The sequence below is a fragment of the Scatophagus argus genome, chromosome 19, assembly GCF_020382885.2.
Source record: "Scatophagus argus isolate fScaArg1 chromosome 19, fScaArg1.pri, whole genome shotgun sequence".
In the NCBI taxonomy this organism is placed as follows: Eukaryota; Metazoa; Chordata; class Actinopteri; family Scatophagidae; genus Scatophagus; species Scatophagus argus.
In genome coordinates, this window is record NC_058511.1 from 12,514,255 (window position 1) to 12,537,236 (window position 22,982).

At 41.5% G+C, this 22,982-nt stretch overlaps 1 protein-coding gene across 1 annotated transcript; it reads right to left on the bottom strand.

Annotated features, from left to right (window-relative positions):
• Window positions 1–3,877: 3,877 nt before the first annotated feature.
• tmem200a (transmembrane protein 200A) lies at window positions 3,878–20,689 on the bottom strand. Its single transcript, XM_046373165.1, has 5 exons — window positions 19,930–20,689; window positions 9,293–9,430; window positions 8,746–9,044; window positions 8,480–8,643; window positions 3,878–7,964 (listed from the first exon to the last, which is right to left on the bottom strand). The coding sequence occupies exons 2-5, from the start codon at window positions 9,421–9,423 to the stop codon at window positions 6,852–6,854; spliced, it is 1,707 nt and encodes a 568-aa protein (XP_046229121.1). The 5' UTR covers window positions 9,424–9,430; window positions 19,930–20,689; the 3' UTR covers window positions 3,878–6,851.
• Window positions 20,690–22,982: the final 2,293 nt, after the last annotated feature.

The window sequence follows — 22,982 nt, forward strand, 5'->3', positions numbered from 1 at the left end:
ACACTAAAAGCCCTAAAGATGAAGCTGAAAAGGTCAAGGCAAAACTTGAAAGCTCAGATTAATGTAATAGACCTTTCTGCACAGTGCTGCTATCACTGGGTACATGTTGATCTCTTCTGCACTTCTCTTTCCACCATTGCTCCATTACGTCATATCTCATTGCAGCCTGCACTGTATGCACTGTATGCTTCCTTACATCTGTGGCTTTTTCAGAAGAATTCCTCTTGAGAATGATGGCATAGCAAAGCAGCAGTGGAGTAGGTACAGGAGAGAGGGGCCTCCTCTTTGCCTATATATAGAACAGAGTGCATGTCTTTAATATATTCATACAGTACACAATGGCCCCCAGCAAGCAGAGACTGGACAAATCCAGGTCAAGTGCATCAGTTAAATTATGCTGACCTTACCTGATCTGTCCATTATCACTGTGGCACAGAGTGGTAGCCAATTGGATTGAGACCAACATTACAGCACTATTTTACAGTTTTGATTTTTTTTTTCTTCATTTAATGTCTGGTTACATTTATAATGTAGTTATAATGTTTTTAAAAAGCCCTGTGTGTGTGTGTGTGTGTGAGAGAGAGAGAGAGAGAGAGAGTTTACTCCTCAGGCAGGGGTCCAGAGCACATCTTGGGCTGCTATGGCAACTAGGCTGGCACCCCCACTGCTGCCTCATGGCAAGTGCATATACACACAGATAGCCACATGAACACACACACGGGATCTATGGCCACAAGGCTACAAGGCTCTTTCAGTGACACACACTGTGGGAAGACTCACTTTTCCGCTTAATTTCACAGTGCAAAGGCACGAGGGAAGACTGGGAGGAGGCTCAGCATGACATAATGACAACATGGCAGTGAGCGAGGAGGACGACTTCAGGCACATTCGAGAAGGAAGTGACCTTTGACGCTAGAGATTCCCCTCTAGTCTCTAGCTGTGATTATGGAAACGTAAAAGAACTTCCTCCTCAGCCTCTGAAAGTGATTTAGACTAATCAATCTGTATTGCACGACTTACAGTATGTTGTTTAAACGTTTTTGAAAATTACTTCTGGTTTGATAAATTTATCATTTGCTGTTCCTTTCCTTATGAGCAAATGTAAATAATAGAGCATTCCCCCGCTCTAGAAACCAATGTGTTACTGACTGGATGACTCACTTCCATTACTAATTCAGCACTGCTCATCCCAAACCACCATGTGTTGTTATTATCCATGGCAGCTGTGCTAATGCAGCTCGCCCTCCCGGCAGCCATTCTCCTCAGCTAATCTGCAAACTATTCAGTTTACCCTCCAGATGTGACAGAGTAATTAGTCTGTTTATTAGCTGATTATGTCAGTAAACTGCCCACATCTCTACTGTTGTTGCTAGCAAAAACCCAGAGCACGCAATGTTGTTGTCCCTGTTTTTTTTGTTTGTTTGTTTGGTTTTTTTTGCAGTCTACAAACACGTGCACAAGTAAAAAAAAGATACACCCTATTATTACCAAGAGAGAAGAAAAAACTGAATGAATATATGAAAAATCAATCCCCTCTCTGTCTCCTCTGACCAGGATGAGCTCACCTGTGCCTCAGGTCTTCAAAGTCATCCTTCTATTGATGTGGATATAAATATGTGAGCTAGGTGGATTCAGTGATTTTCATCTGTGTCTCCGCGTGTGTGTGAGCCACATTGGTGTGTTAATGACAGGCTTCCTTCACTTCCATTGTTGAAATAACTTCAACAGTGATTTTTTTTTCTTGTCGGATCCTTTTGAACAGTGGGTCCTGTATATCCAGGCTTACTTTTTTTTGTAGGGTGTTATGAACAGTGCCGTTTCTGGAACTGCTACACTTTATCTGTGTATAAACCAGTTCTTATTTTGTTTAATCCGAATTGCTGTTGCTGCTCTGGGAAATGTAAGAACAGTCACTCTCTGTATGTGTTTTCTCAGAGAAAGCATCTTGAAACAGAAAATGTAGGGGGACTCATTACATGAGTACACTTTGTCTAACAAATGGTCTTTTTAAATGGATAAAGCTGCTGTTATTCTATGTTTGTCATATTCAGCTACTCATTCAGCTATAAGCTAATTACTTCCCACTGAAGACATAAAGCTTAGAAAAACAAAATCAGAAATATACGTTCATTTTTAGTCAAACTATTGTCATGGCTCAAGGATTGGGAATTTCAGTCGGTTGGTCTGTCAGTATACCTCAATACCTATTGGACAGATTGCCATGAAATTTGCTATAGATAACCACAGTGTCCAAAGGATGAATCTTAAATGTTTGGTGACTCCCTCACATTGGTTTGGTTTGTGACCAAATCTGCAAAACTACTGACATTCCCATCAGTCTTAGCTGTCAAGATGCTAGATATGATAAGATAGGCCTTTATCAGTCCCACACTGGGGAAATTTGCATGCTAAATATGAATATGGTACAACATTTTACATGCATCAGAATAAGCATGTTGGCATGTTGGCATCAGCACTTATCTCCACACACCTCCATGTAGGCTCACAGTACAGAGGCTGAGAACAGGCTCACATGTCATTGTTTGTTTTGGGGTTTTTTTTAATGCTGTTATCGCCACATGGCAAAGCTTTTCTGTGATAACCGGTTAATATATCTTACCTCCAGAAAACAAACGGCTGATATCTCAAGATTACGATTACATTTATTTTGAGAAAGCAATTTCATAAGATTCGTAAGAGCAAACCATGATGTAATCATACTGCTCTGTATGGTGGATTTTGGAGTTTCAAAGTAAGCTCTCTGAACATTTTCCATATGTTGTAAGAGGCCGGTGCCTTCCTGCCATCCATCAGTTCCTGATAATAAACTCGACAGGCTTTTAATCAGTAGTTTCTGGGCAGCGGTGAAGATCATTATCACAGGATAACGTCATTTTTGTTTTTAAGTTAACAAGAGAAAAAAATATATTCAACAACCTTGGAGAGATGATTCAGGAAATGCAAAAATATAACTGTAGTCTCATGCACAGTATGCAGATTTACAGAATATTGCAGGACTGTGAGTCTCCTCTATAAAGACTCCACAGCCCCCCAGTTAGCAGATGTGTGTGACACAGTCAAGGATGTGAGAAGGTGCGAGCTGTCTCTCCGTAACACATCAGCTCAGGACTGAACAACTAACCCAGATAATGCAGAATGATGGAGCACATGCCTGTGTCCTGCTCTATTTGGTCAGAGTTCCTTTGGAACATCACGGATTCCTGAGAAAAGCCACTTGCATTTAGATTCTCTGGATTTATTTCTGTTCACAGAGCAAAACATTTGGAACATCTGATTCAGCTGCTTTAATTACTGGGCCATCTGTCTCAACAGGAGATGTGCTTAGCAACTAAAATGTTACAGGAAGTCGTGTATCCTAAGTGCCTTTGTGCGCTTGCTAATTTGACTTTGAGGCGCCTTTCAGAGAAACAAGACTTGTTTTTTGATTATAACTGTAAAGTCTATTTGTCAAGGTTATTATTTTTATGATAGTGAATGGAGTGTAGGAGAGACAGTGTCAACATTATATCTTAATGTTTCCCAGCAACAGGATGCCCTGAATATTGTGTGATTAAAATAACAATGACTTGACTGCTGACAGTACTGTTTCAGAAAGACTTCAGCCTTTAATTTCATATTGACATTAAAATCTTCAACTGGTGTAACAAAGAGAGTGATGGCAAGTCTCAACAGGACGAGGTAATTTTAGTTTAATGTTAACTAGAAGAGACATCATCCATCACTGCTGCCTAAATATGTTTCTTGCCTTCAGAAATGGTTAGGATTATCATTTGTGCCCTCGATAACAGAGGCTGAGACAGCATCATCAGCCTTTTGCTTTTGAATTGCAGTGTGTGTGTGTGTGTGTGTGTGTGTATTTTTGCTTTTGTGTGTCTGTACTTGAATTTGAGGAAGAATATGCATGCATGCTTTCATGTAAGTAAAATCTTTGGTCCTTGCATGTGTTCGTGTTTGTGTGTGTGTGTGTGTGTGTGCTGTTTCCACAGAGCTGCAGAGCATATGATAATTGATGATGACTCATCCAGACCTTTGCTTGTTTTGTATGCAGAGGATGAAGATAGAAAGAGGAAGAAACCGAGAGAGCGAGAGATAGGAATTAGTGATGTATTTGGAAAGTTGTGTTAAGGTGAGGGGTCAGATCGTGCGTTGATCCATGTTTGTGTGTGTGCGCATGTTCCCAGGGGATGTTGTAGCCTCCCAATGGACACCGAGAAAGGCATTATGTGTGAATCCATGTGCAGCAAACTGCATTGGTTAAACACTCTCATTAGGGCCAAGCAGCTTTCAGTGAAAATATTTATTTTGAGAGAGGCTAAAATTGGACATTGACTCATAAACTGCTGAGAACCAGTTAATGAAGCTTTCAGGTCAGATCCCTGCTTTCTTTTAAAAAAAAAAAAAAAAGACACTGTTTTCCAACACATGTGGTATGAACATGTTGCTCACATGTTTAAGTTAAAGAAGCACAGAAGATGCTTTAAGTACATTATAAAATGCATTAAGGTAGTTGACAAACCAAACCGAACCTGAAACAGAGATACTGAGCAATACATTGGCATCATATCAGTTCATGTAGTGAAGATAGACATGAGCAATGTCTTTGTCAACATGTTAATAAAATATGCTGAGACATTATAACTGTGCTCAGTAGCTGATTTCAATCAACGTCAAATGGTGAGTATTGTCTAAATGAAAAATAAATAAATAAATAAAAAGGAACAGAAGTCGTATTTTCAAATAGGGACTGTAGCCTAAAAAAAACAGCTTGGGTCGCATTTTCTAGAGTCCGACTGAAATCACATTTAGTCAATCCTCTTCACAGTTAAAAATAATGTCAGTGTGGAAGAAATAAGGTCTTTATGAAAATGTAAAAACTGTGGCATTGAGGAGTAAGGACCACTCATGTGCCACATTCATCTTTTTGAATGTGTTGCAGCTGAGCAGCTAATTAGCCATGTAGCCTGCAAACTGACGTTACAGTGCTCTTTTCCCCGGTGAAAGATCCAGGACACGGCATGTGCTCATGTTTCCAAGTTAGATAAGAAGGTGACTTAACGAGAAAGCTAATGTGTTATTGTACTAAGGTTGTTCTGGCTCAGTTTGACTATCTGCTCTGCCTGTGACAGAACGCTGATGTCACTGCTTTATGCAAGATTTGAATGACAACCAATATTGCCAAATCGTTAATTGGTTAATCAGTGCTAAACAGGGGACCCTCATCATGGAAAACAAAAAATATAAGATAGAAATTTCTCCCTTTTTTCTCAAAGGAGAAAACAGGAGTTACAGAGCAGATAAGGATGCTGTAGTGGACGAAAAAAATGCTATTTAATTTCAGTTGGACTCTGGATTTATACAGATACAGAAGATAAATGATGCACATGATGATTTACTGTTTGCTCGAGGGCAATACCAGTAAGTCACATTATCTTTTACTGTTTTTTTTATTTCAAATATTGTTTTTTCAAAAGTGCAGTGTGGACTTAAAATAAATCAAAACAATACTTTCATTTATCGAGGAAAATATCTTATTTACTCGAATTTGTGCTTTGCTTGTTTGCTTCTTTTTGGCATTTCACAGGGAAATTACTGACTGAGGAAATCAGTGATGAAAATAATTAATAGTTACAGCCTTAATTTATCATACCACTGGTCATACTGAAGTTGATAAATATTGAATGATGAGGACTTTCTGTAATATTGAATAGGTCTACAAAAATTCTAAGCATATGAATAATAGGCTGCATACCCTGAGTGAAGCCAGTCAAGATCTAGTAAGAAATAAACATAAAAGTTTGTAACAGAGCTATAGACAAAGATTGTTACTTCTAGGTTTTAGTAGCAGACACACAAAACATCTTCCTATAGTTCGTCAGAAATGACAGCAATATTGTGGCTGTGGGGCCACATGGACTCCATTATTGTATTTTGGAGCCTGCCATCTTGACTTTATCGCACAGCTCTGCTGTAGTGTATTGACATCATAAGCATGACTGGTTTTGCCAGCTTTTGCTCTTTCTGCATATCTCTACATCTGCTGCAATCTGAGGATCAGACAGACACACAAGTTTACATAAACTACCTTTAAAACAAATGCGTCATCGCCAATATCGATATCTTTCAGCCACCAGAAACTCATTGCTGCACGACGCCATCTTGTCTTCTTGTACTGAATTACACCAGGCTATAATTTACAAGCTGATTCTGGGTGAGTTTAGATTTCAAATCTGCTTTTGGGTCAAGGCCAGTAGATTGGGTAAAAATGACTGATTATCAGCTACAGTCTCTCTATACAACCCGATTAAGCACTGGACCTTGTTATAAAGGATATGCCTTTGTGTCACTGCTACCCACTGAGGGAGAAACTTGCTCAAAGTGCTTCCAGCATGTCCTTGAATTAAACCTTGAAACACTTCACGAAAGGCAATGTTCAGAGCCATAATATCGACCCTAAAGCTTCTCAGGGTTGAGATCCTGTTAAAACTTTATTAGAACTATGTATAAAGTGAGGATGATGCAATGTTATTTATTTCATTGATCCCTGTAGAGCTTATCTTTTCACTTACCACCAGACATGATACAGGAGGCATTTAGTGTCCTGCTGACGTGAGGTCTGAACCTTTGAGGTCTGAAACAAGATGGTCAGTTTTTATCTGCTCTCCAGCTTACTGTCCAAAAAAAATGTCTTTGAGAGTTTCCTCTCTCTCTGGGGTACAGCTGTTAAACTCATCAGTTTGCCCCTGACACAAATGTGCGCTGTACACTCATACTGTCTGGAGAGCAATTTACAGAACAGGACAGAACTGTCTTCCGCCTTTAGTTCGGAGTCTTCAAAATCGGGTCTCAGAGCTGCCCCTTTTCAGGGTGCTGCTGTTAAACTCATCATGCTCAAAGCTCAAATTATTATGTGACCTCGATATCATTAGCAGCTTCTCCCGCTTACTGTAGTCTCGCCTAACTGTCACGGACGTCGACAGATCTAACAGCCGCTCCCCTTGCTCTTCCCTGTCCTCCAGCCGCATGTAGCCTTTACTACTGCCCCGGTTGCCGCTGTTGCCGCGGCTGCTGTTGCTACGGTCAAGGCGGGGCCAGCTCGGGTGCTTCCGCTGCTCTGGGTGCACACTGAGCATGCTCGACCTGCGCTCCAGGTCCAGAGATTTGGAGTGGCTGCTGAGCATGTGCAGAGAGGAGTTGGAACCAAAGTCAGTCCTTGCTGCTCCCGGGGAGAGCCAGCAGCCTGAGGTTGAGGAGGGAGCAGGGGAGAGAGAGGCAGAGGAGACTGAGGAGTAGTGGGAGGAGGAGGCGGAGTTACTCCGTTGTAAGCTCGGCGGTTTGGAGGCCTTGGCAACAGATGGTATAGGAACCACCAGAGATTCCATGGAGCTCAGAGGCTGTGACCTGTCTCCATCTCTTTTCTCTCCTCCCCTATCCTCCTCGGTAATCGCTTCCATCTCCGGTTCGTCAATAACGCAGTTGTTGAGTTTTATGACTGGGAGAGTAAATGCAGAGATAGAAGATGACACAATGGAGCGTGCATGGTGTCCTCCCTTCTCCCTGTCCCCGTCCACTGACCACTGGTGGCGCACTGAATCCGAGCGAGCCAACCCGAGCCCTGGGCCGCAAAAGGAACGATCCTTGTAGAGCGGTGCCAGCAGCCCCGCAAAGCTACAATCCAACTTGACCTGCTCCCTCTGTCTATGAAATTCTTCGTCGCCTAAAAGCACCTCCTCCTCCTCTGCAGACCCTACTCCACTGCCAGCCCGAGAAGAGAAGGCAAGGAGGGAGTTACTGGCCAATCGTGCCGCATTATCAGGTCCAAAGGCTCGAAAATCCCCAATGTCTCTTGAGTAGGTGCTGTTGCGGTGATGGTGTTGCTTTTGCTCCCTCTGCCTGAGGCGATGGATGTCGATGACTGTGGAGTACATGTCTCTCATATGGATTATCTAGCACAGAAGAGAAATATTTTAATAGTAGTAGCAGTAGTAGTCGTCTTTGGCTTGCCTGAGAAAATGTTTAATATCTTTTTCATTGTGTGCTTATGTTGGACCTTGAAATACATATTTCTCACATGGATTACCTGGAGGAAGGGAGGATAGCATTAATCCAATCAAGGCAGGGAAGGAGAGGGCATAAGAGCAGAGGAAATGTGATCAGAGGAAAATTGCAGAGATATGGGTGGAAGGAGGTTGGCAGAAATATGATTTGCATGTTAGTTATGTAGAGATAATGAATATGGATGCAGTGTGCATGTCCCTCATTTTGGTGGAAGGGCAGAAATAAAAATATGTGGTTGAGAAGGAATATTAACTACATAATCAATTTTTTTTAGGTTATGTGTTTTACAACTGCAATGTCTGTTTGAATTATATATATATATATATATCACCTTTTCTAGACACATTTACGCACACGTCATTGTTACAAACCTTGCAAGGTAGGATGAGAATTTCAGTCTTACCTTAGTTTCCCTGTCTCTGTTTTCATGAAGAATGGCATTAGCACAGATAAAGATGAAAATCCCAATGCCCATGGTGAAGGGCCCAAACATCTTCATCCTCTCTGAGTGACGATGCTGTTGCACGAATCGCGCAAAAGCACCCCCAGTCTGCTTGGAGGGCGTACCTACATGCACAACACATTAAGTGTAAGAGCCATCTAATATTAGGAGTCTGAGTTTGTAAACCATGGAGCAAATCTTGTGTGTTCAGTTCAGAGAAACTTTACCTTGCACATTATGACCAGTGCTGGAATTAGCCACGTCTTCCTCTGTAGCGGCCATTTTGGCTTTGTTTCCTTCAGCTGTGCTAGACGTTTTAGCCCCTCGAGCAGTTGCTGCCTTAGATCCACCTGCAGTCTGCAATTTGGCCGAGGGCATGGTTTCACTGTGCGGCCAGTAACCCAGTGTCGCCATGCCAATGCCTATGGCCAGGATGACCAGTCCCAGGAGGAGGAAAAACCCGGAAGCAGAATATAGGCGGAGCCTACCGCGTACTACCACAACATCAGAGCGTCGTTTCCGCTTCCTAAATGAAATGCATCGAAAGAATGGAAAGGAAACTCAATAGTTTTTGAAGATATTTTTTTAGTAACATTATAAGGTCATACAAAAATTTATAGAGAAAAAGCAAACAGTATGTTCTTCAAAGAAAGAAATAGCATCGTTCATAACTCACATACAAATTAAACTGCTGAAAAGTTAATTTCTAAATACAAGTTTTCCCTGGGGAATCTTTGTCTTAATCCTTGCATCGGTAACTACTGAAATGATCACCTGGGAGCAGCCTCTGGGGCGAGGTTTCCCAGGCCTGGTGATGTAGGTGGTACGGGCCGGTGCTGAGAGCGGGCAGAGTCTTGGCGTTTAAGCTTAGCCAAGCCTGTTAGCACACCTGCTGCTGCAGTCATACTGGACCTGCAGATGCACAAGCAGAAAAAAATAGTCATGAGTTTAACATGTAGTGTATGTCCATCATCTGTCATGCATGTTTGTGCTGTCATGTCACTAAACCAACCAGGCCGTTTGTTCTTTTCTACACACTCAAAGAGATGAAACTTAAAAATGATCCATTTCGAGACACAGACGCAGATGAATTAAAAACGTGACCAACAACCATATTTAAGAACAGATCTAGAAATGCACATATGTATTTCTAAACAGCCAGAGTGTCCCAGATATATATGAATATCAAGTGTCTCACACATTCAGGGTGCAACATCACTTACAATCAAGCAGACTGAACCATTTTCAGGGATCACTGCTCTGTTTGTTTTATTTTATGCAGCCGTGTCACCTCACATACAGCAGTGACTTTTGAGAAGTTGCAGGTGACAGTTTTTTTTTTTTTTTTACAGGGAAGGACCATCAGACGTTCTTTGTTTTTCCAAGTCTGAGAAATGCTCTCACAGTTTGGCAGTGATGCAGATGTAAGCACATAAAAATGTCCACACCCACAGTCACCTCTGTTTACTGGTAATTTTGTTGTTTTTGGAGGCCAGACTTCAGGACAACGTGGCAGCATGTTGTGTGAGTGTGAGTGTGTGTGTGCGTGTGTGTGTGTGTGTGTGAGTGTGTGCGCATGTGTACTGTACGCAGTCATACAGCACTGTAGGATGTTTGTTTACAGCGTTCTTCCTGTGTGCGTATGAGAGAGAAACTCAGGAAACAAGATGACAAGATATGTAGAAACAGAAAGCAAACAGACCAAGAGAAATACACATGGTTTGTGTTGTTTCATCTCGGTTTTTATTCACTATTCAAATCTGTCCGATATTTATAGTTTGTTATTTATATTGGTGTTGCAGTTATAAAACTAGAAATACAGTGCCGTGATTCTGACATAATATTCAAATGAATCATAGTCTCTGTGCTCACCAGCTGCTCAGATGTCTATTAATAGTTATTAAAAGGAAGAGGGCTCAAAACAAACACAGGCTTATTCCGGGAGCCTTCATTTGGGTTTAAATGCCTGTTAATCTGGGTGCACATGAGCATTAGCATTGTCCTGTTAAGCACTAAGAGGATTAAAGTGACTATATGTGATGGTGAATTACCAAGGTACAGAATTTAAATGAAAATTTCAAGTATTCCTTTTCACTTAATAAAAGTGATAAATCGCTTTAGTGCTTCAGCTTAATTGTTTTTGTTGAGTGTCATGTTGGTACTTGCTGCTTTAGAACTTTTTGGATGAAGATACAGTCTGCGTGTCACAGCAGTGATCAGTTAAGAGTCAGATAAGTCAGCGTATTGTAAAATCACAAGCAGAAACAGAAAGACAGTCATAAGATCAGTTGAAGCACCACCTCAGCTTGAGCACCCCCTTTACATGGAATTTTACTGGTGTTGAAATTTTAAAGCTTTGAACATCTTTAATTTTCTTGCTCCCACTCACATTTAACATACACTATCAAACCCTGAACATCCCTCTTGAAAGATCACAGAAAGCTACCATAGGCCATTTAAAATCCTATTAGTCACCAGCAGACAGATTGATGACAAAGTCCTTTAAATGTCAAAATAAGGGTATCAAGCAGTAAGCAGCAAAGTAGTTATTTTTCCAGCTTTAGATTAGTACCTTTGCAGCTATAACAGCTTCCACTCTTCTGGGAAGGCTTTTTTGCTCATTCATGCAGTAGAGCCTTTGTGAGGTCAAACACTGATGTTGGACCAAAAGGCCTGGCTCGCAATCTCCGTTCCAGTTCATCCCAAAGGTGTTGGATGGGGTTGAGGTCAGGGCTCTGTGTGGGCCAGTCAAATTCTTCCACACCAAACTCATCCAACCTTTATGGACTTTGCTTTGTGCACTGGGGCACAGTCATGCTGGAATAGAAAAGGGCCTTCAACAAACTGTTGTCACAAAGTTGGAAGCATAGCTTTGTCCAAAACATCTTGGCATGCTGAGGCATTAAGATTTTCCCTTCATTGGAAATAAGGCACCCAGCCCAGTACTTGTCTATGTAGTGTATTTGATCTGCTGTTGATGTGCTTTGAATCTTAAGCTTTTGTGGTCTGCGTAGACTAACATCTTAGGACAATTCAGGGAAATGTGCAGCGGTTTTTGTGCAGTCTGTGTGTCATGTTCTCATGGCCTACTCTATCTGCTGTATTTCAACTCAGACTCCCTACCAATGTTGAGACCAAACCTCATTCCCTTGTCTGCGACATTTGTAAGTTAGCATGTGTGCATGTCTTTGTGTATAAGGGGATAAAACAGATTTAGCATGGGAACAAAAACACACCCGTGACCTTTGTCTATGTGTATTTTTTAATTTCTCTCTCTCTCTTTCTTCCTCCAAGAACGAATCAGTAAATCTCTCCTTCTCTTTTCCATTTTCACCCTCAGTCCGTTGACTAATGCATTCTGGTTGTGACCCTGAATAATTTTTCCCTTCCCTTACTTCCTTTTCCTCCATGCCGGCTTTCTTTCTCATCTTATCTCTCTCTGTTTGTCTTTCTCCTCCCCCTACCCTCTGTCCTCTCAGATCTATTTTTACTGTCTCTAATTTTAATTTCCATTTTTTTGGTTACTTTCCTTTTTGTTGCTCCTCTCATCTCTTCTACAGATCTTAAAGCTTTATAGTTTGCCTTAAAAACCATAATTAGTCAAAGCTAAGACGTTCTCTCTTCCTGGCCTCTTTTCCTCCTTCTCACATCTTAATGTATTTTTCATGTCAATCATCGTATTGGTTATACTGCTATAGAAAAGTGCTTTACCACAGATGGAGAATGAAGGACAAACACAACCAGCCTCTCTTCTCGGGTGTTTCACTGTCTCTCTCTCTCTACTCGATTCTGTCCTTTCACTCCTTGGTGTGCGTCAAAGAGGAGCCCACACAATGTTTCAAGAGCAGGAGGAGAGACTCCCTCTGTTTACTGAAACACGAGAAAGGGTTGGATGGTAGTGCAGGGGAAGGAAGGAGGGAATGAGACAGAGAAGACGAAAAAATGAGAGGAAAGATGACAGGAGTTATACAAGAACAGGAGGAGAGGGAGAAGCACTTATATACTGTACGTGAACAGAAACAATGGTAAAAGCTGCTTTGAAGGAGACAAAGTGGGGATGATGAGCAGATAGAAAGAAGAGAGGCCTGACAATGATGGAGAGCGGAGTGCTGTGTCCGCTAGTGATGACAGGACAGAGGCAGAAGCCAAGGGCATCTGTAGTTTTAACAAGGCGGGAGTTGGAGACAAGTGGGACGGAGAGAACGGAGTGCTGCCATAACAGATTCACCAACAGCCTCATGAGAAACCACTCGGGCTCTCACACAACAAGGCTTTCTACTGTGGAGAACATGTTGGACCTGTGCACTGACCACGTGAAATGACAAGTAAATATTCAGTAGTCTAACACGCAGTCTAAGTCTAACACGCAATCAACAAAATTAAAAAAAATCATTCAGGGGTTATGTTTTAAAAGAAACAAATTTTTCTGCTTTCTGCAACACTGCTTGTTTGGTGAATTTTTGATTTGATGATCATGCACAGTCTGTATGTTTTTTACTATTACATTTTCCATTTCCATCTTCGGATAAAACTTGTGAATCATGTAAAATCCGTAGCTGGAGACATATAAACATTTAAGAGAGACGCTTAGAACATCATGTCTTTCATTGCGGTGATCCCCCCACACATACAAGCACACACAGACACACACACACACACACACACACACACACTGTCACACTGCCTCTGTGATATCCCTCTACATGTGTTGCATCCCTAAGTGAGGAGATGCCTTTTGTAGCATAATAACGACAAGTTACCTATAGGAGACGCCACGTGACGGACTGTCCCTATAGCAACTACATGTGCTGCTGATAGGTGACATGTTTCTATGGCAACCACCAGTCCAATGACAGGCATATCATTAACACCATATCTGTTAACAAAGGGGCTTTTCTCATGAATCATTTCGATTTGGATTTTTCTATTCAATTCACTTCAATTTATTTATATAGCACCAAATCACAACAAAAGTTGTCTCATAACACTTTCCAGTTAGAGCAGGTCTAGAACAAACTCTATTAGCATATGTGTGCAGATACAAGGCAAAAACAAACCTTTATGTCACAGCACATGGTTTGAGGTGATTTCATTCCTCCTGTATCAGTTTCAAAGCGGCGTCAATAGATAGGTAGATGTGACTGATAGGGGGAGGGAAGGATAAACTGGGAGGGAATGTGAGAGACAACAGGGAATTGGCAAATGGGATGAAATGAGACAAGGAGATGGTGAAAGGAAGACACCAGGTTTGAACAGAGAGAGTGAGAGCAACAGAGAGTTTGGCATGAAAGGTGTCTGCAAAAAAAAAAACAAACAACAAAAAAATACTTTTTTTTTTTGCAACAATTACATATTAGCATTTGCCTTCGGGGTGCTAATTACATCTTGTTCATGTGATTTGTGCTGAAGCTCTACAGTTCTCTTTGAATTCCACACATGAAAGAGAAAGCGATGGACAGTGCGGAAGAGGAAAGAGGACAGGACAGGTGGGACACCAAGACGAAATCAGGAGAAGTAAGGTACGAGAAATCAGGACCTGGAGAAGACACCAGAGGGGGAAGATGGAGAGAGAGCGAGAGAGAGAGAACAGAGAAGGAGCTTTGATCCACACATAACAAACTCCAAAGACTTTTTCTTGACTCTAGCAGGATGTTAAAAAAAAGTTTTCCTCTAGTGGCTCACTTCAGCGAACTGTATGCTAAGATGTGCTGGAGAAAGGGATCAAATATGGAATGAGTTAATAGCGTAAGAAGGAGACATGTAATTAGAGTAGCGGACAGGAAGATTAAAAATATATATATATATATGCAGTGTTGCAAGGACAGAAAATTTTGTAATCATTATGTCTCCTGTTAATCTCTCAGTGGGTCGTGTGTTTTTGCTTCTGTGTCATAAACTGGTAAAGTTAACTGAACCCCTCGTCTGCTCCCTGCTGCTGCACTTAAGGTCACCTACCACCTCATCATGGAGCTGGGAGTCAAACTACCACTGCTGCTGGGAGGACTACACTCATAACAATACTGTGTAGTGCTATGTCACAATGTTTTGTTTTTCCCGAGAATTATGGCAGAATGTATTTTTTGCCAAATGTTCAGAGTATCAAAAGGTAGCTTAGCTCACTTGCAAAGACTGATGAAAACTACCTGCATGAGTCAAGGGTAAATACACAGTGAACAATGTCTTATCTTTTTTACATCCTGTTCTTGACACTGCTCTTAGTTTGAAATACTGGAAATGATGCCCACCTACATCACTGGCAAGCACAATGTAACAGAGCTCAGGCAGCTTGAAAAGAGCACATTCACAGACTGATTTTGTAAGAATGAATGGAGAGTAATGTCAGACCTTTATTTTTTTTATTTTTATTTTTTTTGTAAAATTTCAAAGCACACCTGACTTACTTGGTGGCATGGATGCCAATATCTGCCATTTCATGTTGAGTGAAAGAAATTACAGCACAGTATAATATAATGCAGTACAGAATAGTATAGTTAGTACAATATAGTAAAGTGTAGTGTAGCATGTAGTTTATTATATTATAGCATAGCATAGTATAGACTGTGGATTAACAAAGGACACATTTTTTTATGTCTGTGTTAAAGGTCCAGTATGAAGCATTTAGTGGCGTCTAGCTGTGTGGGTACCTGAATGTGAAGGTCCCTGTGTAGAGCCAGTGTTTTGTTTGTCCTTTCCGAACTACTGTAGAAACACAGTGGTGCAACGTGATTCTCTCTGTAGCTTTAAAAGGCTCATTCAAAGGTAGTGAAAACACAGTGATTCTTATTTTCAGGTGATTGCACAATGATGAAAGCATAATTCAGAATATTATCTTCCAGTTCTGCCAATAGATTTCCCTAAATCCTAGCTACCTTTTAAAGATTACACTCTTGGGCTCTCCCATTAACTACAAACCGTGTACACTTATTATTATGTTAAACAGTAGATAATCACTTTTCCAAATGGGTACTGGGAGGAAATGCAGTTACAAGTAGAGACAGTTTGAGGAAATCCACTTAGCATGTGCCTTCCAAAAAAACACCACCATGTAATGGAAGAAGTTCACGTGATCCTTTTTCAAGGTCCATTTTTTTTCCAGACAGAAAAGCTCTAACGCTTTTGGAAAGCAGAGTTATGATTGTGGGATTTAAAAACCTTCTGCAAATGCACTATTACCTATTTCACACTAGTATAAAAAAAACACACTAATGTCTGGTTTTCGTCGTCAGCAGAAAAGGGTACAATCAGTATTCTTTCCCAGGTCAAATGACTCCGCACGAGGCACGGGTATTTATCAGCTTCAGCTCAGGATGGCAGTGATTGAAGCATGACACCTGGGTGGACATGTTCATTCTCACCCCTTCTCTGGTGCAAGGCTATGACACATGTTAGAGTTCCAGACTCGGGTTGTTGTTGTTCTGCACAAACTGTTCTCAAACATCATCCAGTCGACACTGAGTTTGAAAGAGAGACTGAGGTAAAGGAGATTTTACTTCCCACGTTTGGTAGTGTGCATGTGCAAATCTCATCAGAGGTAGGAACGAAGGAAGGCAGCCCTCTCTTAAACTACTTCCACTGTCTATCATCAGAAAAAAAACAATATGCTGAATTCAGTATATTACTGATTAATACTTTTACTTTAACATTTAGCAGATGAGGTCCGATGAGGTAAACCGTTTGAGCTGCTGCTTTCTACTGTTCGCTGTTTTACACCTTTACTCTGGCAACAGTAAAGGTGTCAATGGACAAGATTTAGTAGGTTTACCTGCAATTTTGTTGTAAAATAAGGCTTGACATGGAAGAGCATTCAAAACTCCTCTGCAATCATGACACAATGGAAACGCAGCACAAGTTCCTGTGATGAATAATCTTTGCCAGAAACCTAAACAGGAATTGTAGTTACAGTGTGCTGCCACTTGCAAGACCCTTAGGTTTGATGTGCCTCACATGGCTGTATGTGACAGGAAACAGAGAGATGACATTTGACGCAAATCTGTGACAAAGATTGCTAAATTTGATGTGCCTTACAGCAGGTACGGATCTTCTTTATAACCTTTTTTTTTTTTAATCACAGACACATCTGTTGCTAATTTACTTTGTTGATCCCTGAAGTGGAATTCTCTGTTTGCTTTTCCAGAAAGGTCAGATGTCAGAGTCGGCTGTAGAGAAGCACCCCACAGCCGCTTGATCAAACAACTTAACCTCAGTCACTCTGCTGTCTCAGATCCCTCCAGTACCAGCTGATTATGTGCCTTTTTGCCCCCCTTTCGTCCAGGCCTGCTGAATCTCCAGTCAGAATAGTTAGTAGAGCAACAAGAACGTGAGCCCTGACCCCTGTGAACACAACTGGAAATGCTAGAGGAGGAGCCACCATCTGGGCATGAGCCCAGGAGAGGCAGGCGAGTGTTCTGCTGCTGCACAGTGTGCCTCTCTGTTGTGATTTTCTCACTGAAATCACTTTCATCAGCAGTCCATAGCTGCTTATACTATTGCAGAAACATACAGTTGTGGGTTGATTAGTTAATTTAGTTTTTTGTATTAAGTTTTGCTTGATAAAATTAAATGAAAAGTTTATTTGGGAAAAAAGTACCAGCATGCTTGACTTAATGTTGTCCTATGAAAATCTCCACCAGTGAAAATGAAAGGTTATATTACAGATAAGATGATTTGCACTATTACACACTCGAGACTACAGCATGATATATGCTTTATTTGATTTTATTTAAATCCAATATTTTGTAAACAGCAGTACTAAACTTGTCAGTGTCCCAAACTGAAAACTGCGTACAGATGGAAGTCATTAAACCATGAGTTGAACCCTAACCTGCACAAACTCACATGCGTTTTCAGTTACTCTGGTTTATTATGTTGTTTTCATGTCATACATGCTGGATGGAAGAGATGGGAAGAATTTGCACGTTTGGGACATGAGGGATAAAAATATCATGCACTGGCCATGTGGCCCTGTGTCCATACAGTCAAGATTATATTACTGACTTGAATGCAATTAACAAATTAGAAAATAGCAATTAAAATAACAGCCTGATCCGACATGAAACATGAAAATGCCATTAGCTCTTTTCAGGCTGACAGTGGGTGAAACAGTGCTGGGAGTTTCATGAGGTCACTTTATAACACCCTTATAAATGCAAACTAGCACTGCAAACTACGAAAGGGAGGAAGATATCAGTTAAGCTCAGTAAGCACACACACGCGCACACGCACACACAGACCAAGAGGTCTAATCAGACAAAAACACCCCTGCAGCTGGACTTGGCTGTGCAGGAGACTTTGTGATAAAGCATGACAATTTTTTTATTTTTTTTTTTTAAAAACAAAAAAAACTTGTTTTCATATAATTACAAATCAGTCACAGAACTAACTGAAATTAAATATTAAATTGGTAAGTTTGGGTTTGTCTGGATCCTGAATAATCCCACCACTACGTGAGCCTGATGCAGTTTCCTGACTCAGTCCTTCTTGTAGCTCTTTAAAGAAGCTGTTTCATGTCCATCATTAGAGAAGACTGGAGGGACGAAAGGACCGCTGAGAACACTGAGCGTGGAGAACGAGGACGAGCAAAGCATGAACACATAGCGAGCTCCTGTTTGTGCATCGCTTTACTCCTACAGACTCGTGGTCAATGGTGAGTCATCCGTCTGGAGAATATGTCACTTTGTGTTTTCCCGCTGACCTTTCGCTGGCACATTTTCTAATGCAGGCACTCGAGTGTCAAATCCTGCACCCTCTTCACCATCTTGTTTGTTTTTTCCTGCCTCATTATTTTGATGATACATACTGTTTCTTTCTTTTTTTTTTTTTGTTTAGGTCTCGCATCCTTCACACTGCATCCGTGTCATTGCCTCCTGTGATCAGTTCAGCGCTACTCAATTGAATTAAGTTTTGTATTGAATCATCAGATGCTCATGCCAGGCGTGTGTGTGTGTGTGTGTGTGTGTACTGGAGTGAGCCCCCCTGTTGATTCCAGCAAAATGACTCACTCTGTCTTCCTCACAGTCTTGGGTTTTCAGCTAGTCACCCACACTCGTCCTTAGGCTCAAGCTGTCCCCAACTGCCCTGCAGCAGTGGCACCCAAACTGGGCTCCTGGACCTTTGAGGTGTCCATGTTTAGTTTCCAGAGGCCCATGTCTCCACACTTTAATTTCTTTAATATTTGATTTACCATACACTAGTGATTTTTATCTAATTTTGCCTTTAAAACAATTCTCACTGGAAACAGGAATGATGTCTTCAGTCAGATAAACAGTCAGATGGAGACCCATAGGATGGACTCTTGATATCAAGCAGGGGGTTGTGGGCTTCTGGAAGGTGACCCAGGGGTATTTAAACAGGATTATCCAGTTAGTGGATATGTGTGAAGGAGGATTAGCTGATATGTTGCCCGACTTCTTGATGATTCTCATATTAAACAGCAGTTCAGTGCAAAATGTTTGGCAGCGTCTCACTGAGCTCACAGTGAGTTACCCTACTTATTCAAACAGCTCTCTCTATGACAGTTACTCCTAATTCACCAACGTCATTAAAATCACACCGAAGGCAATCAAAACACAAACAGAGCATCTGTTTCTTAAGCCCATTCAAAAATGTCTTCTGCTTGATTTTCCTTCAACATGTTTGACCTTCACGGTGCAGAGGAATGCATGAATGCGTGTGACACTTTTCACATTCATCATGTTTCGTTTCATTTTCACTTTCCTATCTCAGTTTAAGATGTGCAAACACATCAGGAATTTGTGACATCACAACTGGTAGCCAATCACAGTCTACTATGTTACTTACACTCGTGTGACGTTAGACACTTGAAGCCTTCAGTGCATACACACTGAGAGTGGATGAAAAAGACTTTTCAGTGATGGAGGAGGAAATGCAATTTAAATTTTTAACATGGTAAATAAGTCATTTTTGTTCAGACTCAATGTATTATTCATATTTGAGTATTTTATGTCATAGACATCCGGAAGGAATCTTTAAATATAATCTGAACGGTTTTGACTTGATGACCACTGACTCTGACTAATGGCCTTTGACCCTGTGGAAAGCATGAATATTGTCATGCTTTGTTAGGCTGTAAGTTAATTATACTAAAGAGATAGCAGGCAGCGACCTGGAAACAATGAAGAGATCACAGTGTTCCCTCCCCATTAAATACAGACATACACATCATACCCCTCTTAGATGATATCAAAGTTCAGAACGCTAAACATAAGCAATTACAGCAGAAAGATGGCAAATACATGTAGCCATCATGTTAAACTTGGTCATTCATCAATTATTAAACGAAACATCATGAAATATGGATGGAAATAAAAAGATAGACTGTAAGCTGTCCACTTGGATGGCTTCAAAGCCAGCGTCCTCAGAGTTGGAGAGGTCAAACACAGATCAGTTCTTACCTTTGTAAAAAGTCGAGTTTTCACTGTCAATGTGCCATTAGGCATGGAGGGGGATTAAGCTGGAGCCTGGGGGAAAGTCAAAAGCCATCTTCCACTTTGAAGGCCACTTCCACTGAAATGTCATGCCGGAGATGACGGGGAGACAGTTCGGCTCCCATGCAGGGTTTGGAAAGAGAAGCGCAGTCTTTATTCACAGCCAAAGTCCTTCGTGGAGACGATACAATGTCATCATTACAATAGAGGTCAAACTGGCTTTCCGAGCTTTCAAAAGTGTCTGTTTTGGTGATTTTATTAAGCACCGGAGCACGTTTTACGCCATATGGAGAGGATGTGCGCTCCGGACTGTGAGGGCGGAGAAACGCGCTCCTAATTATGACCGAAGGAAAATCCTCCAACACATTCCGCCTATTTAAAGTCGTAAACGCTCAGGTTGTAATTCCCCAGCGGAAAAATCTTCCTTGTCTCACTGGAAAAGAGACTACAAAATCCGTTGATGTCCCCCCTGACTATAATGCGTAAAACTCTCGCTAACCCGTTTTTCACGTCCAAAAAAAACTTGATTTCACTTTTTTAAAAAGAGCAAAAAGATACAACTCTCAGCAGCAAGTGGTTGCGTTTTAAGAAAACGTGGTGAGCAGTGTAAAGCAGAGAGTAAAGCGTGTTTTTATTCCTCTGAGCCGGGGAGAGACGAGGCAGCTCCTTCCAGTTCCTCCAAAGCGCTTCTACGCTTGTGGGAATGTGAGAGGCTTTCACTGAGGTGTGTGTGTGTTGGTGTGCTCGCGCGCGTGTGTGTGAGACAGAGGGAGGGAGAAAAAAGAGTGAGAGACATAGGGTTGATGTACTAGGCGAATGTGTGCATGTGTGGGTTTTTTGGGGGGAGGGGGGGCGTTTGAGAAGGGAAAGGAGGCACAGTGCCACGCTTTTCTTGCACGCTCAGGGCGCAGGCGATAAGGGGGATGATTGGCTTTGAGGGGAGACAGAAGGAGAGGAAACCTTGGAGATGTTCAGCTCAAGGAGAAAAAAAAAATGGATCAGCTTCTTGTGTTGAATGTATCTCTGTGGTAACAACAAGCAGCAGGACTGCAAATACACAGGAAAGTGAAGAAATAAAACCTTCCTGCAGCAACAAATGCGGTGTGGAGAAGTGTGTTAAAGTGTCAGACAGCTGTAATACTACCACGGCTGTCCCCTCAGTGTTCATGCGAGATAAGCGACAAATGACCACATGTTAGGAGTTATCCACACACACACACACACACACACAATAGGGCTTTGTGTTCAACTTTTCAGCCTGTGCCTCCACGCACATACAGAAAGAGAGGAGAGCAAAAACGCGACAGATGTTGGCATGAATGCCATTTCCTGTGTTTACATGCTGGAACAGATTCAGTGAAAAATACAGCAGATATTTCGAACAACTAGCTTAAAGTGCGTGCTCGTGTGTGTGTGTGTGAGAGAGAGAGAGAGAGAGAGAGACCATTATTTGTTCAGATGGCGGAGATAAAGTTAGCGAGTAATGAAACACCCCGAGGGCGGAGCGGTACAACTGAGCATGCGCACACTGAATACACGCGTACACAGTCATTAGGGTACTGTGATGGCCCTCAGGTGCTATTCTCGACCTCAAACCTGACCATGACATGACTGACCTTAACTCCAACCTTAACTCTTATTATAGAGCCACACACACGTGTACACAACTAGAAAAAAAAATAATAATAAAAAACCCTTTGGGGTCCCTCAAGTATCACCTCTTTGCTGTTTTTTATTTCTTCCTCTTGCGGAGACATCTGGAGCCTGTAAAAACACAAACACTATGCCTGCTCGCAAACTCTCGAGACAGCTAGTTGAGATTCTCGTTGAAGTCGTGTCCCTGGTGCAGTGGTCAGTCGGATGCTGTATTTACATTCCATAAGAGATAGAAATGAAAACAGAGAGAAGGGGCAGAGAGAGAGACCGAACAGGAGGGAGACAGCGAGGAGTGGAGGGAGAGTGGGAGAAAAAGAAGGGGAAAAACAGAACCTTACGTTGTTGACTGTTGCATTTCTTGTTTATGAGCCCACTTGGGATTATGGGATTTGTAAAAATGTGTTTACTTTTTGTGTTATAGCCTACTTATTGTAAGCAGCTGTGGACCGAAGTCTGCAGCTAAATAATTAATTGAGAGAGAGGAAAGAGAGGAGGTGAGGCAATGGGGGAGGAGGTGGAAAGTATGGAGGAGACAGGAGAGCAGAGAATTTGAGCGCTTTTGTCATTAGAAATATTATCTCTATATGATGAACGCGTGATTGAAAGTGAAGACCAAGAGGAAACATGCAAGGGTTATTTTTAGGCTCTGTGATTGGCTAAGTATCAGTCTTTTTGTGACATCAAAATCTGTACCATACACACTCGCGTGCACATACACACGCTGAATCACAGCCTCTGTGCTCCTACAACACGGCATGTTGACGTGTAGGTCAACGGGCCTCAGAGTTCTCGTGGTAGCTCTCCTGTCCCCTCTGTGTTGAACTGATTTTCAAAGAATTTAAAATCTGATCAGGAGAACAGCCAAGAAGCATCGTTCTCATTCTCTTCATTTGTGAATACAAAACAGATTGTTTACAGTCACTCCTGTGGTGTAAAGATACATGAGCACTCAGCTGGATTGTCTCTCTCAGTCTAATTTTTCATACTCATATTACATCAGTTCTGGAAGAGGTAACATTCTTCATACTGGTCTCAAAATGTAAATGTTTTTATATAATTCATTCACATTTTATAATAATTCATAAATCCATAAAGTGCTTTTAATCTTCAAACAATTATCCGTTCCTATTGTTAAAGGAACCGCTCGACATTTTGGGATGTATGCTGATTCACTTTATGGTTAAGATTAGAAATGAGAAGACTGATACCACTCTCAAGTCTGTTAGCACACATTAGCATATAAACTAGAAATAGGGGGAAACAGCTAGCCTGATGCTGTCCTCACCTCTACCTTTCACGAGGGGTTCTGTGCCTGACGCTTTCTTGGCTGGGACCAGTAACTTCCTGGACTAAAATGGTGAATC